The following is an 18,655-nucleotide window of genomic DNA, read 5'->3' as shown; positions in this document are numbered from 1 at the left end:
TGTTTAAAATGGTTTAACTATCCAAAAATCCCTTTAAGATCCCCTCATCCTTTTAAATGATAGTGGCTTTTAGAAACTATTTTTGTCTGTAGTCAGCAATCTCTTACTTTTCCAACTCTTCTTGAGAGTGAGCGAAGGTGCAGCTGGCCCCACGGGGGCATCCTCCCCGCTGCTTCATGTCCCTGCACATGTAAGTCTTGTACTTGCTGTGCTGCGGAGGCTGCGCCAAAGAATACACAGAAGGTTATTACAGATGGCCGCCAAAGCTGCCCTGCAAATACCTAGCAAGCCACAAAAACACTGGAGGACATGGTTTACATAGACAAAAGCAGCAGCAATACATCATGGTGACCATAGACAACACATATATACATCCCTATCAGCCCATGAACTGTATACACTCCATAGACTACATATATATATATACTTCTCTATCGGTCCATAAAGTTGTATACACTCCATAGACAACACATATATAAATCTCTATCAGCCCATGAAGCTGTATACACTCCATAGACTACATATATACATCAGCCCATGCAGCGGTATATACTCGATAGACTACACATATATACATTGCTATCAGCCCATGAAGCTGTATACACTCCATAGACTACATATATACGTCTATCAGCCCATGCAGCGGTATATACTCGATAGACTACACATATATACATTGCTATCAGCCCATGAAGCTGTATACACTCCATAGACTACATATATATACATCTCTATCAGCCCTTGGAGCTGTATACACTCCATAGACTACACATATACGTCTCTATCAGCCCATGAAGCTGTATACACTCCATAGACTACATATATACGTCTATCAGCCCATGAAGCTGTATATACTCGATAGACTACACATATATACATTGCTATCAGCCCATGGAGCTGTATACACTCCATAGACTACACATATATACGTCTATCAGCCCATGGAGCTGTATACACTCCATAGACTACACATATATACATCTCTATCAGCCCTTGGAGCTGTATACACTCCATAGACTACATATATATACACATAGCCCATTAAGCTGTATACACTCCATAGACTACACATATACGTCTCTATCAGCCAATAAAGCTGTATACAATTCATAGACTAAATATATATACACGTCTCTATTAGCCCATGAAGCTGTATACACTCCATAGACTACACATATATACATAAGCCCATGAAGTTGTATACACTCTATAGACTACACAACTACACATATACACATAAGCTCATGAAGCTGTATACACTCACACCTTATACCAAAAGAATCAGAAACCCATAAAACCTTCTATTTACAAACACAAAATATGGAAGCCATATTAGTGTGTGTTTGGGGTCCAGACCCCTACTCCTCTACCACACAATGATATGTTAGTCACAGCTGATCCCATCCTTGTATACTCAATCATCAATTATGTTACAGGGTAAATAAAGTAATATATACATTATATATTATATATATATATATATATATATATTTATTTAGATAGTAATGTATGATCCTGGACCCGTAGTGTTATACAATTAATGTCTGCCATAGACCGCTCAGACCCCTTCAGCACCGATCAGTGAGGCTTACATTATGCACTGACTACAATGCTTGTCCACATTTAGAAGAACACTGCAGATTTTTCCCATAAACGGCGCCACTTCTGTCTCCAGGTTGTTTTTTTTTTTTTTTTTTTTTTTTTTTTTTTCTTTTTTTTTAAATTCTTTATTTAAATTGACGTCAGGCAAAAAAAGACATCGGAAACATCTCCGACAGTAGACATGAGTGAGAGACAATACTGCAATAGAGTCATTACATCAGCATATGACAGAATAAAAAGCGCAGCAGAAAGTGAAACCGCAGTTCCACTGAAATAAGGCCGACTGAAGGAGAAGCTCCAACCCCTCCGCCCAACGAACAACATTTCTTAGTGTATTATAAACAACATGTACACCACAAGCTCCAGGATCAAGATCCAGAGCCGTAGTGACGAGAAAAGAGAAAGATGGTCCCGAGGAGGGAAAGTAAGATAGGACAAAGTAAAAGGAGCAGATTAGCAAAAGAAAAAAGGAAAGGAGAAAAGAGAAAATAATTAAGTAAAGGCAAGGGAAGACTGAGAAACGAGGACAGGGATGGGGGGGGAATAGGAGGGGAAGGGGGGGGGGATAGAGAACAGTCCGGGGCGGTGAGGGGGGGGGGGGGGGGGGGGCCCAAACCCAGAGACCCAAGGGGCCTTCAGGGCCGACAGCGAGCAAGGCCTCAAGCTGAAGTGGAGTCTCTCAGTAGGTCTTTATAGGACTCAGTATCTTGAAATTGCATCCATGTAAACCAAATGCGTTTGAAGCGGTCTTCGTAGTGTAGGACACTGGAGGTCAGGTCCTCCATGTACATCAGGTCATTGACTTTGGACAGCCAGAGAGAGGGGGATGGGGGACCTTGCTTTTTCCATAACAAGGGAATACAAGAGCGTGCTGCCATCACCAGGAATTTAAGGAGAGAGCGCTTATATTCACGTAGAGGAATCTCGCAGTGATGGAGGAGAAAAAGCGCCGGGCCCATGGGCAGGGTGAGACCAGTCACTTCTCGTATCACCCTAATAACTGTGTTCCAGAATGGAGAGAGAACTGGGCAGTCCCAGAATATATGCATCAATGTACCCTCAGCAGTCCCACATCGCCAGCACAACGGGTCTACCGACGGCATTAGGGCATGAAGCTTTGCAGGGACTCGGTACCACCGAGATAGCAGTTTATAGCCAGCTTCCTGGAATCTGGAGCTGATTGACGACTTATGGGCCAAACAGAAAATACGCGTACGCTGTTCCGCAGTGAAGGTAATCTGCAAGTCCGCTTCCCATTTAGCCATAAAATCAGGGATGGGTTCTTCGGGTGAGGACAGTAAGAGCTGGTACGTGATGGAAAGGGTATGTCTAAGAGGTCTCTTTTCAAGACAAAGAGTCTCGAAAGAGGTGAGAACCCTCGTAACCTGTGGGGGTGTGGGGAGAGAGGAAAGATAGTGACGAAGTTGCGCGACCCGAAAATGACCCAAAGGACAAGGGTCATCCCATGTCAAGAGCGTGCTGGTATCAACCCATGAACTCCCAGATAGGAAATCTGTGATCCTGCATTTCCCCGCCGCTACCCACCGTCTGAAAACCGGATCAGTAAAGCTTGGCGGAAAATTTGGATGGCCCAAGATGGGAGCCAGGGGGGAATGCACATCCTGTCTCCAGGTTGTGTGTGGTATTGCAAATAACCATTCGATACAATTCATAACTTGGGGAGGGGAGTGGAGCTGTTTAGGAAGGAGGCGGCCATGTTTTTTTAATCCTGTAAATCCCCTTTTAGGGTAAGTTCACCTTATATTATTAGGTGAACTTATAACCCGCCTGGTTATCAAGACGGAAACTGTCGATTTTAGCAGCAAAGACCCAGGTGCTGTCACCTTAGAATAAACAACTCCCATTGCCTTTAATATGCGACTTCTTTTTTGTGCAGATTCGCTCTCAAGCTCCGGCTGAGATCATTGAGGTGTCAACGATTAAACTCTCCATGGTCCTGACCCAAACGGTCCCATCGTATTATAGTGTTCAGCTAAACCGTTAGGAAAGAGTCTGACAAGCCTGGTAACCGGTCTCAATAATAACCAGCAGAATTGTGAGTATAGCTCTGGAGTCCAATTCAGTCTCCTAATGCATAACAGCATCTAACCTGCTGAGTGTTTCCCTTTAAATTACAGACAGAATTGTACTCCAGAGCTGCCCCCTGCATCATTACAACCCGGATGCAAAAACCGGACGATACAGTCACACACCAGCTGCTGGCTATACTGCTACATGGCAGAATTTACCTATGGATCTAGGACAAGTGATACGACAGATCTGCTGCTCATTTTATTGTGGTTTTGCAGCAGATTTTACCACCATTAATGTTGCTGGGGTAAAATCCACCATTAAAGCCCCACACATGAAGGTTTGCTTCGGATTTACTATGGATTTGCACATACGTTCCTGATTTTTTGATTTTTGGCTCCCATGTAATAATAATAATAATAATAATAATAATATTATTATTATTATTATTATTAAAGTGATGTCAATGTTTTCTCCCACTTGACGCCTTTGTATGGAATAGTAAAAAAAAAAATGATGTCACGGTGACATAGATGAATGAGGTCGTATAGATATATCCAGCTTAGATGCAAGTAGCTTCCCCCCAGGTGAACAGACCTCCACGTTTAACATAGATCTATTCTAGATATAAACTTTACAATAAAGTGAAAACATTTTAAAAGAAAACAAAAAAATGAAATCTAATAAAACCCTAAAGCTGCTGTGTGGCTCTGGGATGGGAAGGATCGGTTTTATATTACCGGCAATCCTCCCATATATCCTCCTGTGCTCTGTAGTCTGCGGAGAGCCGAGGTCTAGAGACTCCGTCACGGCCCCCATGGGGAAGACATGATTTGCAGATGACACATATAAAAGCCTGTGCTGCTCCGAACCAAAGAGGCAACGTAAAAATAATTGCAGACACAAAATAGGCCGGAAGAGCTCTAGATGTTTCCTTATCGCTCATCCGACGTCTAAGCACAGAAGCCTCCCGGAATAAAGAATAACCCCCTCCCCACCTCCTGTGAAATCTCCTCAAAAGTCATCATTAGTGCAATATTAAACTATAAACTAGAACAAGATGGTAAAAACAAGTGTCAGGAGGGAATCGGAAGTTACAGCTCAAGCTTTACGGTTATTAGAGAGGCGTTTGCTGTGGTGGTGGAAGGATGAGACTCCTGCTAAAGCAAAGGAAGTAAAGTCACACATGGCTACAGCTTACAACCTGGCTTCCCGAGAATACAGGTGCTTGGAGAGACTGGTAGAGTATGGTGTGGTACCTGGATCATGTGGTAGCTCCGAGCCTCGCTCACCTGCTGCTGGTCAGTCCCCTTCTTGCTGTGGTTCTGGATGTAATCGACCAGCCCGTGTACAACAGTCTTCACAGCCACAAGACCATTCTCCAGCTGCTCCCATGTTGAAGGTGGAGCATCTGAAACAACAAGGATTAACAGATGCGGTAAACCTGACGGAAAATCTCTTTAAGCTTTACTTAAAAAGAGGAAATCCCAAAATATTCTCTAGGGCTGGGAGTCATGTAAAAATAATACGTTATACTCACCTCCCCCCAGTCCTCCACAGCTGCCGCAATGATGCCCCTGCTGGTCTCTGCTTCTTCTGGGTTCTGTGTCCTCCCAACCCTACAGGACCAGCCTGATCAGCCAATTACTGAGACGGGATATCGCTGCAGCCTCTGATTGGGCAGGATGACACAGAACTTGGAGATGCAGACCAGTTGGGGACTGGGAGCTGTGGGGGATTGTGGGGTATAGCATGTTTTTTATTTTTACATCAGCCCTTGGGCAAATTATGGTCTTCCACCGACAACCCCTTTAAATTCATATAGAAAACACACACACACATATATATATATGCATGCTTCACAGAGTTGTCTTCTGCGTAGGCTGTTCTGACTGCGCAGGGCCCCTTAATTGATGTGACGACCAATCTTCTTCCGTGTCACATGGTTCACCTGCTGCAGATAACTCACCAGGACTTGGATCTATATTTGCCAGTAGTTCTAGATGAGGTCGTAATCTGTTAAGATTGGCCGGGTCTCCAGTCCTCTGCAGAGCAATGGTCAGTTCCTGGACACTCTGAGCAAACGAGGCCGGGGTCTGCAACTTAACAAAAATTTTCTTGTAATAAATTAACTAGCGTGAAGGTTTAGTGTGTATGCGTGACATACACAGCGAGAATACACGTATCACTGAGCCCCATCTGATAATAGGGAACCATATACAATAAAACAATGGGATTCTAAAAGAAAAAAGCAGAAATGAAGCGGTTACCTTGTCAATTATGGACTGCATATGGGATTTATGTGACTGATCCCCATACAGAAGAGAAGACCACTGATCAGGGGCGATTCGCAGGCCGGCCTCCATTGCGATCTGCACAATTTGAGAATCGTGCTCTCTGCGCAATGCTTCATAAGTGCGAAACTCCTCCTTTAGCTGCATCAAGGAGGAGTCTTCATCACGCTTTGTGACCTGGAAAAGAGAAAACCTTTCATTTTACAGATGGCCTATGACCTCCACATACATGAAAGGCTACAATTGTCACAGTCCTGCATCTACAGATGTGACAGGAGCAGACAAACCCAGTATTGGTAGCAGTGCCCATCCTCCTCTTAGTATATAGGGGTGTGCCAACTCTCCTCTGATGAATGATGGAGCATGTGAGATGTCTATCCCCCAATCCTTTTGTTCTAGCACTAAATAAGTCGCTGCTAGGGGTGTTTGGCAGCATTTTTGCCCATCTTCCCACTGAGGACGCATGAACCCAAGCTGCACGTGTATATTTTAAGGCAACTTTAACCCTTTCACACAATACATTTTAGAAATCTATTTGTTGGCCTAGTTATATATTTTCCCAATGTCTGCCAGCCATTGTTATGCACGGATGGCGAGGTCTCTTTCCTGGCCTGGAGAAAGTATTAAGGGGGTACCCCTCTATAACATCCTTAGGGCCTAACAAGGAATACAGACAGGCGCTGCCGTAACGGGACAACCCCTCTGGTTCACTACTTCTGTCACAGTTTGGGGACAACTGGAGATGATGAAAGGACTGCTCATCACACAGGGATTGCTTATCATGTAGGCTCCTATCCATATCCAGAGTATGATGATCGCCATTGGATATGCCCTGCCTCAGATGGGACTAATTTCTATCTAATATATATATAGAATACACAACCCATTCCCCTATTATTACACCAGATCAATGTTGCAAGTCCAGAAAACCCAGAGACGCTGCTGAGCAACAATCCCTGATGATGAAATTATGGTAAGCAGCCTGAACACACTTCTTACCTTAAAGCAAGAGGCTCTATACAACAGCTGGACAACATGCCCAATGCTAGTTTTCGAGGCTTGAGGAAAGCGCGGTTCCAGTCTTTGCACCACAAACAAAACAAGGACCTTTCGTGAGAGTGCAGATCCATCTTCCAGAGCCAGGAGGACAAGCTTCAAGGCTTCTTCCTGCATGGCTGAAATATAGAAGGAAAAAACAATGGTTTCATTACAATACTGAACGTATAGAAACTATTAGAAATGTGGTTTATAATGTACAGTCTTAGGGCCGTATTAAGACAACCCGAGGACCTCATGTAAACGAAAGCCTGTCTACTAATCATGCAGCAAGGGATATATAGATATGTATAGTTATATCCATCGTTAGCAATGTCCGTGCAGCCCTTGAAGTTATACCTACCTCTCCGCACTCCCTGATGTCCTGTAGCTTTGGCCCGCTCCTCGCAGTGGTTTAGGTGCTGGGCTCAGCCAATCACAGGGACAGTGCCGCGGCCAGTGACTGGGCGAGCGGCTGTCACTTCAGACACTGCAGGGAGCAGGCTGAAGCTAGCAGGACATCAGTGAGTGTGGAGAGGTAGGTATATACTTTTTATTATTTATGTTTTTTACACAATCATCAGCCGCCAGCTATTACAAGTAGCAATGTGCACCTGGCGGCTGATGATTTTAGGTCAGAACCTAAAGACACAATAAACCGGTGATCGGCCTGATTCAGCAGATTATCGCTCTGTGTACCAGGGCCCTTACAGTCACTTAAGACACATCAAAAGTTTGAGATCTGTGTGTTCAGAGCCCCACCGGCTGTTAGAGCCAGAAGCAGCTTAAAGCAAAGCTTTTCACGGCCTGCATCAGTACCCTCCCTGTTTCCTCGCAGGAGTCTGTACCAGGGCCATTTTTAGGACCGAGCGGACTGGGTAACTGCACAGGGTGCCCCGTGGCACGTGACCGCACTAACGCACTCACCCGGCTGCCCACCGCTCACCCAGGACCTTTTATCAAGATTTGCCCTGTTGCCAAAATGCCCTAGAAACTGCCCTGGTCTGTACTATAGTAAGACCCTGTCCTCAACTGGTTGGTACTTTTGGGAGGTTCTTGTGACACATGCAAAATGACTAACTCTTGAAAGCCAATGACTACTGTTGCCCAACCATAGTCTCCATCCGATCTGACATCAGGTATGCTGAGAAAAGTCTCTGACGCGACCAATCGAAGCTCAGCGAGTATTGTAGCCGTGGTGGCATCTATGCTTGATTTCAGATCAGGCAGGAGAGTCTGGACAGGCCCCTGACAGCAAACACATCATGACATGGTATAATACCTGGTCCCAGGAACTGGCAGCCTCGGGCACGGACAGCCGCCCACAGGTTGGAGGAGAGTTGCTGTGGGTTCTGATGTTGGAGTATAAGCTCAGTGACTGTTCTCTCTCCCAGCGACCGCGCCGCTCTCATTGCTCGGATCCGTCCCTCTTCTTCCACCAGTTGGCAATGAACAAGCGTCACCAGTTTCCGCTGCATGGGGCGGCTGAGCACGCTCTGTGTGGTGCTGTTCAGACCGACACCTTAAAAAGAAGAGATCAATTAAACTATTAATATTTCTCTCCTGCTTAAAGGGGTTGGTGCAAAAGCAAAACCCCTATATATAGTATATAGAGGAAGTATATAGCTATAGTATACATTATATAGTATAGAGGGGAAGTATATAGCTATAGTATACATTATATAGTATATAGAAGAAGTATATAGCTATAGTATACATTATATAGTATATAGAGGAAGTATATAGCTATAGTATACATTATATAGTATAGAGGGGAAGTATATAGCTATAGTATACATTATACAGTATAGAGGGAAAGTATATAGCTATAGTATACATTATACAGTATAGAGGGGAAGTATATAGCTATAGTATACATTATACAGTATATAGGCAAAGTATATAGCTATAGTATACATTATATAGGATAGAGGGGAAGTATATACAGTATATACATGCACACTCTATATCCCTATACATCTACTCTGGACTGGATATGTATGTGTGATACCTTACTTATATACTCAAGTCAGGGAATATAAATAAAAAAAACTAATTCAAGATAACAGTTATGCAATTCTTCTGTCTTCAGGGAATTGCAGTTTTGAGGACGTTTTAAAGGAGTTGTTCGCCAATTTTTTTTCCTTTTAAATCAACTGGTGATGGGAAGTTATACAGATTTGTAATTTACTTCTATTATAAAAATAACCAATCTTCCAGTACTTATCAGCTGCTGTATGTCCTGCAGGAAATGGTGTATTCTCTCCAGTCTGACCCAGTGCTCTCTGCTGCCACCTCTGTCCAGAGCAGGAGAGGTTTTCTATGGGGATTTACTACTTTTCTTGATGTATTTCCCCTTACTGAACTAAAGGAAACATGGCAGTCCTATGTCACAGATCTCTTGATGGTACTTGGTCTATCTAGTAGAATGGTGCAGCTCCTAGTCCGCGTGTGTGTGTACTGTACAGTGTGAACAAAGCACAAGCAGCTCCCATTCAGCATACAAGCACAGACACACATATCCAGTAAGACATAGCCACCGGGCCCCTATACAATATGGACGGTATAGGGCCCCTCAATAGTAGGTGCGTAACCAATATATAGCGGATAGGGGGCGCTGGTGGGCTAGACACTAACCCTGGTCAGGCAGCATTGTAAGACGCCTGGTATATATTGCATCATAACTAGACAAGAGACAGATGTCAGGACTGAGAATCGCGGTATTGCTTACAGCAGCGTAACCTTTCATTTACTACAAGGGGGCTGCCCGGGGTAAAGCAGGTCCTGTCCCTCCATCACCGCCACCAGAGAAATCTGTGATACTCATCAACTTTCCAAGAAGGGAGGAAGTGAGAGTTCTCAGGATGAGACAGACAGCTGCTTTCTGTGCCCGACTCGCGTAGGATATTTTTAACTCTGCCCACCTGAAGTGAACGGCACTGAGATGCAATACCATACTCAACCACTGGACATAGGCGGCGCTGTTTTTATTTAGCAACATTTTCATATATACCCTGGGCCCTCTACATAAAACGGCAGCAGGCTGAAGAGTGAAGCGCAAAGCTCAACGCTTCTCCTGACTTCTAATGACTGAACGCTCCCATCCCGAACTATCAAAACTTTTGGCATGTCTGTGTAACACATTTAAAGTGGTTTGAAGTGGTAAGGACACTACAGGATGGGTTGTCTCATAAACATATGCCCTATTGCAGTATACAGACATAATACAGGGAGTTTCCATCCTGCTAAATGGAAAGTTACTAACTTCAATGGCACTCACTTATAATACTACCCACAAACTGAATACAAGGAGTGGCGCTGTAACTGGGAGAAAGCAGCTATGTTTTTCTGATCCTGGATAAGCCCTTTAAGTTCCTCATATTCATCTTACACACACACTTCAACAGGATCAGCTGACTAATGTGTATGGGCGCCTCCTGCCATGTTGCATTTTAAGCCCAATCCTTTTATCCTCCCAAATGATAAGCCGCCAGCCATGGTGTCTGGAGTAACTATCTCCCCCCTACCCCCGACAGCACGCATGCATGAACATCTGAGCAGAGTGTGCTGTATATAGGGGCCGTGATATAAGAAGCTGTCAGACGTCTTGAGCTGGCAGCAGCTGTTGTAAAACTATGATTCCCATCATGCCAGGACAGGACGCCATTGATGGGAATTGTAGTTTGTCAACAGCTGAAGGTTCCCTATCAGTGCACTTTAGGCAGTACATTGTACTCTCTACAGGTTTCTCTTCCCTCTGGCAGTACATTGTCCTCTCTACAGGCCTCTCTTCCCTCTGGCAGTACATTGTACTCTCTACAGGTTTCTCTTCCCTCTGGCAGTACATTGTACTCTCTACAGGCCTCTCTTACTTCTGGCAGTACATTGTACTCTCTACAGGTTTCTCTTCCCTCTGGCAGTACATTGTACTCTCTACAGGTTTCTCTCACCTCTGGCAGTACATTGTACTCTCTACAGGCCTCTCTTCCCTCTGGCAGTACATTGTCCTCTCTACAGGTTTCTCTTCCCTCTGGCAGTACATTGTACTCTCTACAGGTTTCTCTTCCCTCTGGCAGTACATTGTACTCTCTACAGGTTTCTCTTCCCTCTGGCAGTACATTGTACTCTCTACAGGTTTCTCTTCCCTCTGGCAGTACATTGTACTCTCTACAGGTTTCTCTTCCCTCTGGCAGTACATTGTACTCTCTACAGGTTTCTCTTCCCTCTGGCAGTACATTGTACTCTCTACAGGCCTCTCTTACCTCTGGCAGTACATTGTACTCTCTACAGGTTTCTCTCACCTCTGGCAGTACATTGTACTCTCTACAGGTTTCTCCTACCTCTGGCAGTACATTGTACTCTCTACAGGCCTCTCTTACCTCTGGCAGTACATTGTACTCTCTACAGGCCTCTCTTCCCTCTGGCAGTACATTGTACTCTCTACAGGTTTCTCTTACCTCTGGCAGTACTCAGGGGCTTCAGGTACAGCGCCAGCTCTTCCACACACTTTCTGGCCTCCTCATAGTGCTTGGTATCTTCAGCTCCACTAAACAGAGTAACCGGCTGTTGCTCCGGTACCTGCAAAACAATGATAGGTAAGAAACATAGGAGAGGACATGGTCTGCCTGTGATCACTAATACAGTGGTAAAACCCTCTATTTAAAGGGATTATTCTGGATGAAGATAAAGTTCTGCTTCTTCTCTACACACAGACCCTAAAATAAAACACATCAGGTGATGAAAAACTTGTAGACTACATTATTGGAATTAAAGGGCTATGCCGGGATCTGTAGGGTACGTTCACACGTAACGGATCCACAGTGGATTTCTCGCTGCGGATCCCTGCCCTGTACACTTATGGGCAGACAAACTCCTAGAGGGATGCACATCCTGCTGTATGTCCACAGCCCTCCCTGTTAACCCCCCACCGCTGGAGCGTATACTTCACCTTCTCCGGCTTGCTTCGCGGTTCCCAGCAGGTTCCGCTTGGCCAATGAGTGCGCTGCCCCGCCGCAGCACACTGAAGACGCTGGGAGCCCCGAAGCAAGCCAGAGCAGGGAGCAGGTGAAGTATACGCTCCAGCGGTGGGGGGGGGGGGGGTTAACGGGGCGGGCTGTGGACATACTCACAGCAAGTGCTCTCTGCTGCCACCTCTGTCCATGTCAGGAACTGTCCAGAGCAGCAGCAAATCCCCATAGAAAACCTCTCCTGTTCTGGACATTTCCTGACATGGACAGAGGTGGCAGCAGAGAGCACTGTGTCAGACTGGAGAGAATACACCACTTCCTGCAGGATATACAGCAGCTGGAGACTGGATGTTTTTTACAGAGATGTAACCAGTCTGTTTTCTTCAGAGCACCCCTTTAATTCTGCATGGAGTCCTAAAAACCCAGAAGAAACGCAGGTAAACCCATCTGCACTTGTCAGGGACAGGGGAGCAATGCAAAACATTACGCAACCGGGGTTAAAAAGGCGGCCGTTCCTGTGGCTGTGATTGTTCCATCTCATCTGTCACCTTCCCTTTCCCGGAAGAGCTGGACTTTCAGGCTGTAGTTGGGAGAAGCAGTCAGGTGACGGCTGGAGTTTTTATTTCGCTCTCTCCACCCTGTATATAATAAGAAGCGGCCACTACCTATTTCCTTGACTAGCCCTGGAGGTTGCCCACCTTCTGTACATGGCATCACCCGGGGAAAACTGCGTCATTCTTGTATACCGTCCTGACTGAGACTTGATGTGGCTGATGCCAGGACGTAGACAACAGAGAACTGAGTTCTCATCAGTCACGGTCCAAGTGTTTATACCCAAACCAACGGCAAGAACCAGCAGGGAGAGAGTATGCCACCATGCACTTCTATACTTAAAAGGGGTTGTTCACAAAAAAAAAAAAAAATCAAATCAACTGATGTCAGAAAGTGCCTCCAGTCTTCCAGTACTTATCAGTTGCTGTATGTCCTGCAGGAAGTGGTGTATTCTCTCCAGTCTGACACAGTGCTTTCTGCTGCCACCTCTGTCCATGCCAGGAACTGTCCGGAGCAGCAGCAAATCCCCATAGAAAACCTCTCCTGATCTGAACAGTTCCTGACATGGACAGAGGTGGCAGCAGAGAGCACTGAGTCAGACTGAAAAGAATTCACCACTTCCTGCAAGGCATACAGCAACTGATAAGTACTGGAAGACTGGAGATTTTTTTTAATAGCAGTAAATCACAAATCTCTGGCACTTTCTGCAGACTGATGATTTAAAAGAATTTTTTTTTGTGAACTCCCCCTTTAATAACTAGCAGGGTATACTTCTTGTTTGTATGTGGTAGTAGACGGGACAGCCACCACTTCCACCCATCTGCAGACGTGTCAGGTGGAAGAGAAAACCACAGGTTCCCACCCTAACAGAGGACTCGGGGTGCGTGCGTGTGTGTGTGAGTGTGTGTGTGTGTGTGTGTGTGTGGGGGGGGGGGGGGGATAGTTCAGCTTAAACAGAAATTGCAATTCTTACAAGCGTCACCTCCGGCCATATGTACTAGTGCAGAATACAGACGTCACATAAAGCAGCGCCCCCCCCCCCCCCTTTATGGGTCACGGGAACAGCAAGCCCTTTGTAAGAGCAGCATCGGAGGGTCAACGACTTTAATGCAGCAATGATCAGCTGGTGGTCACACTGGCTTCCATATAAAACCAGTCATCCTTACTAAACAACCACTTCTATATCACAAAGGGAAAGAGGCACGGGTTGGGGCGCTTCTCTCCCCAGTCTGAGTGCAAGCAACCAAGATGGTTCCCTAAACTTACTAGTGGTGGCCCTTCTGGACCAGGTGGTATACAGCACAGGGAACACGCTCAGCACGCACTTCTCCTAGCCCATTATAGCAATCAGTGATGGTCTGAAAACCCTGCCCACGACCAATCAAAGCTTGTGACATTTCTATACAACATACTGAAAGTTTTTTGTGGCAATGCCCATTTAGAGGGATAGTGTCACCCCCTTACTCTATGTGGGCTCTCCGCACCATCTACAAGCTTAGATGCTGCACATGTGATATATACCTGTATAACACTTGTCTGTGCCGGCTGGTGCACAGTGTCACCTGGAGGGGGGAGGGGGGTATACGGCAGTTAGGCCCCATCTCCTATATGGACAGTGTCACCTAGGCGGGGCTTCACGTCAGTTAGGTACTCTACCCACTGAGGAGATGAACTGTCCTGAAGCCCCGCCTAGGTGACACTGTCCATATAGGAGATATAATGATGGGGTGGCCTGGGTGTAGAATCCATCTCCTGCCCGCTCCGGCCGCTGATAGCATTGTTTTTTTTTTACTTCTTGTACAGTAGAAGTCTCCTCAGCTATAAGAGCTCTGCTGCTTCCTTGACAATCAGAAAGCAACAACAATTGGCCAGAAAATCACTACGAAGAGTCCTGCTTATGTGACTGAGCATGTGCGTCCTCAAGCGATCAGCTCCCCAGGTGGACGTACTCATTACTGAACACTCTGCACCCCAGGTGGCACCATACTAAGTAACAGTCAAATGCTGAGCATTCGGGTTCGGAGAACGTTGCCGAACCCAAACAGTTAGGCACCTCTGCTCAACACTACCAATAACCACATGCACATAACTATATAATTATTTAAGTGTAGCACTCACCAAATAATCATAAGTGTAGCACTCACCATATAACGATAATGGTAGCACTCACCAAATAATCATAAGTGTAGCACTCACCATATAACGATAATGGTAGCACTCACCAAATAATCTTAAGTGTAGCACTCACCCTATAACCATATATGTGAAGCACTTACCTGAGCTCCTACCAGCTGCAACAAGGCAGAGTTGACCGGCAGCAACTCAATGTCCGTGTTTATGGTGGTCTGGTCGAATGGACAAGCCTTGCGATGAAGCTTGTTCAGGCACATCTTGCAAACTGTGTGCCCACAGCCCAGGCTGATGGGTTTCCGGATGGTTTCGTCGAAGGTCTGTGTGCAGATGGGGCAGGACAGGAAGTCGGTCCATTGTGGAGCTTGTACAGGCATGTTGTCCCACTTTAAAATAGGAGCTTGCAAAGCAAAGGGGTAAGGGAGCTTAAGCACAGATTCCACTGGAATCAAAAAACCTTTCCAAAATAAAGTTTGTCTTTCTTATATATCTTCTGTAAATACAGACAGTCAGCACATAGTGGAGTATGTGACCTGCAAGAGAGAAGAGAGAGAGGGGGGGTGTCAGACCACAGCCGGAAAAACATGGCGGACATATTATATACATAGCAGGCTATACAAATGACAATGGCGCAGTCACGGGGAAGGGGGCCATTCACTTAAACAACACATTTGTAATGTGTGTTATTTAGTGAATGAATGTTAAACGCCGCAATTCCCCTTTAATGGCTAACTGTATTTACTGATCTTGCATATCTCTTTGAACCAGACGGGCTGTCGGGATGTGACTTAAAGGAGTAGTCCAGTAAAAAAAATATGTATTTCAAATCAACTGGTGTCAGAAAGTTATATAGATTTGTACTTTACTTCTATATAAAAATCTCCAGTCTCCCAGTACTTATCAGCTGCTGTATGTCTTGCAGGAAGTGGTGTATTCTCTCCAGTCTGACACAGTGCTCTCTGCTGCCACCTCTGTCCATGTCAGGAACTGTCCAGAGCAGCAGCAAATCCCCATAGAAAACCTCTCCTGCTCTGGACAGTTCCTGACATGGACAGAGGTGGCAGCAGAGAGCACTGTATCACACTGGAGAGAATACACCACTTCCTGCAAGACATACAGCAGCTGATAAGTATGGGAAGACTTGAGATTTTTACATGGAAGTAAAATACAAATCTATATAACTGTCTGACACCAGTTGATTTGAAGGAAAAAAATGTTTTCGCTGGGGCACCCCTTTAACTCTCTCCATAGGGAACACAGGAACGTTCAGCTGCAGTAAATGGCCATGTGTATAAGGTGTACCCAAAGTGAGGACCGGGTGGCTCTATTCCTGGAGTAAAGCGTCCATGTTTTTCTAATCCCTAAACTTTTTAAATTGTTCCAATTGACCATCTACAGAATTGCCGATCACGACGGGAGGATTTCAATGCCGCAGCGAGGATTTACAGATTCGGAAATGCTCCGGATTCTTCACAACGGAGTCTGGCGTGTCCCTGCGGGTTTGGGGTGTAGTCTGCAGCGTCCCTGGTATATTATGCTATATACTCGCCCTCGCTATGACGGCTCTATTATTACAGCATGTGAGTGACCCCCATAAGTCTCAGATTAGTTCAGGCGAGTATAAAGGTATGAGATGATCTGCAGGCGTTCGGCCCTCGTCGTCTGCGCGGATCTCTCTCTGGCTCCCAGTAGGGGAGGCCGCCGCCGCTTTTCATTACAGTCTATACAAACTAGATGGGATTTATTGATTTTTCTTCACAGAGGAACCGGCTGAAACTGCGGCTCTGAGATTCACCGTAGGCGGAGGAGGGTGGAGCTTTATACAATCTATATAATATATAGAAATGACACTTCTATAATGGGTACCAGCATAAGCCACCGGGGCGTCCTCCATATTCCCCATATGATAACACAGCAAACGCCAACCAAAGCCTAAAAACCAACAAGACTGGGAGATGGTAAGGGAGCGAGCACACAGGATATACACTCACCGGCCACTTTATTAGGTACACCATGCTAGTAACGGGTTGGACCCCCTTTTGCCTTCAGAACTGCCCCAATTCTTGGTGGCATAGATACAACAAGGTGCTGGAAGCTTCCTCAGAGATTTTGGTCCATAGTGACATGATGACATCACACAGTTGCCGCAGATTTGTCGGCTGCACATCCATGATGCCAATCTCCCGTTCCACCACATCCCAAAGATGCTCTATTGGATTGAGATCTGGTGACTGTGGAGGCCATTGGAGTACAGTGACCTCATTGTCATGTTCAAGAAACCAGTCTGAGATGATTCTAGCTGTATGACATGGCGCATTATCCTGCTGAAAGTAGCCATCAGATGTTGGGTCCATTGTGGTCATAAAGAGATGGACATGGTCAGCAACAATACTCAGGTAGGCTGTGGCGTTGCAACCATGCTCAATTGGTACCAAGGGGCCCAAAGAGTGCCAAGAAAATATTCCCCACACCATGACACCACCACCACCAGCCTGAACCGTTGATACAAGGCAGGATGGATCCATGCTTTCATGTTGTTGATGCCAAATTCTGACCCTACCATCCGAATGTCGCAGCAGAAATCGAGACTCATCAGACCAGGCAACGTTTTTCCAATCTTCTACTGTCCAATTTCGATGAGCTTGTGCAAACTGTAGCCTCAGTTTCCTGTTCTTAGCTGAGCGGAGTGGCTCCCGGTGTGGTCTTCTGCTGCTGTAGCGCATACTGTGTACTGTGCGGTCAGAGATGCTCTTCTGCCTACCTTGGCTGTAACGGTTGGCTATTTGAGTCACTGTTGCCTTTCTATCAGCTGGAACCAGTCTGCCCATTCTCCTCTGACCTCTGGCATCAACAAGGCATTTCCGCCCACAGAACTGCCGCTCACTGGATGGTTTTTCTTTTTCGGACCATTCTCTGTAAACCCTAGAGATGGTTGTGCGTGAAAATCCCAGTAGATCAGCAGTTTCTGAAATACTCAGACCAGCCCTTCTGGCACCGACAACCATGCCACGTTCAAAGGCCTCAAATCACCTTTCTTCCCCATACTGATGCTCGGTTGCCGCCATGTGATTGGCTGATTAGAAATTAAGTGGTAACGTGCAGTTGGACAGGTGTACCTAATAAAGTGGCCGGTGAGTGTATATACGGGATAGGAAACTGGACCTCCATATACTGAAGAGAACCTCCCCAAGGCTGCTGACCTGCGCTGTGAACGTGAAACCTGCGGAGTGTCACTTTATGTGGCCGATACGCTGTGCCTTGGCAAAGTCCACGGCTGCAGATTTCAGCCATTTGTCAAAGAACCGAGGGCTGTATCGCCTCCTCGCTCCCCCTCCCAGCCCCATGCCTGCTGGACTGACAGTCATGTGGAAGCAGAGTCCTGATTACAGCTCTCGTTCCCGTGTCGTGCAGGCTTCCAGCTGTCAATCAAGCAAGGACGGAGGTGAGAGGAGGAGAAAAGGGGCGTTACAGTTATCAGCCATTCAGGCGCCTGGGACCGCCTCTCTGACACTTTGCACTGAAGAAAAATTATTTTTCTACATTCTGGAAACATAGACAGATATATGACAGGCACCATGTGTCTCCCTGTCCTAACAGCGTCAGCAGTCTGATACTAGAGCTGCAGCCAACAGATTCCTTTTAAAGGGATAGCTCACCAAAAAAAAATGTTTCCTTTCAAATCAACTGTTGCCAGAAATTTGTAATTTACTTAAATTAAATAAATCTCAAGTCTTTTGTTACTTATCAGCTGCTGTACGTCCTGCAGGAAGTGGTGTATTCTCTCCAGTCTGACACAGTGCTCTCTGCTGCCACCTCTGTCCATGTCAGGAACTGTCCAGAGCTGGAGAGGTTTTCTATGGGGATTTGCTGCTGCTCTGGACAGTTCCTGACATGGACAGAGGTGGCAGCAGAGAGCACTGTGTCAGACTGGAGAGAATACACCACTTCCTATAGGACATACAGCAGTTGATAAGTACTGGAAGACTGGAGATGTTTAAATAGAAGTAAATTACAAATCTATGTAACTTTCTGACACCAATTGAT

General features: G+C 45.8%; 1 protein-coding gene across 7 annotated transcripts in view; it reads right to left on the bottom strand.

Annotated features, from left to right (window-relative positions):
• Nucleotides 1-18,655, bottom strand: part of RC3H1 (ring finger and CCCH-type domains 1) — a 55,452-nt gene that overhangs the window by 14,471 nt on the left and 22,326 nt on the right. For 5 of the 7 annotated variants that reach the window (XM_069981659.1, XM_069981665.1, XM_069981661.1 and 2 more), the window contains exons 2-9: nucleotides 14,758-15,144; nucleotides 11,420-11,540; nucleotides 8,245-8,484; nucleotides 6,927-7,102; nucleotides 5,904-6,104; nucleotides 5,603-5,735; nucleotides 4,893-5,044; nucleotides 108-220 (exon numbers count right to left, since the gene is read on the bottom strand). In XM_069981659.1, coding sequence (XP_069837760.1) covers nucleotides 108-220; nucleotides 4,893-5,044; nucleotides 5,603-5,735; nucleotides 5,904-6,104; nucleotides 6,927-7,102; nucleotides 8,245-8,484; nucleotides 11,420-11,540; nucleotides 14,758-14,988 — 1,367 coding nt within the window. In that variant the 5' untranslated portion in view covers nucleotides 14,989-15,144. The remainder of the gene's footprint in view (nucleotides 1-107; nucleotides 221-4,892; nucleotides 5,045-5,602; nucleotides 5,736-5,903; nucleotides 6,105-6,926; nucleotides 7,103-8,244; nucleotides 8,485-11,419; nucleotides 11,541-14,757; nucleotides 15,145-18,655) is intronic. The other 2 variants (XM_069981664.1, XM_069981663.1) reach the window with 2 other exon arrangements.

Source organism: Dendropsophus ebraccatus, chromosome 8 (genome assembly GCF_027789765.1).
Source record: "Dendropsophus ebraccatus isolate aDenEbr1 chromosome 8, aDenEbr1.pat, whole genome shotgun sequence".
NCBI lineage: Eukaryota > Metazoa > Chordata > Amphibia > Anura > Hylidae > Dendropsophus > Dendropsophus ebraccatus.
The sequence above is the reverse complement of the archived record's forward strand: the minus strand, read 5'-3'. Positions and strand labels throughout refer to the sequence as shown.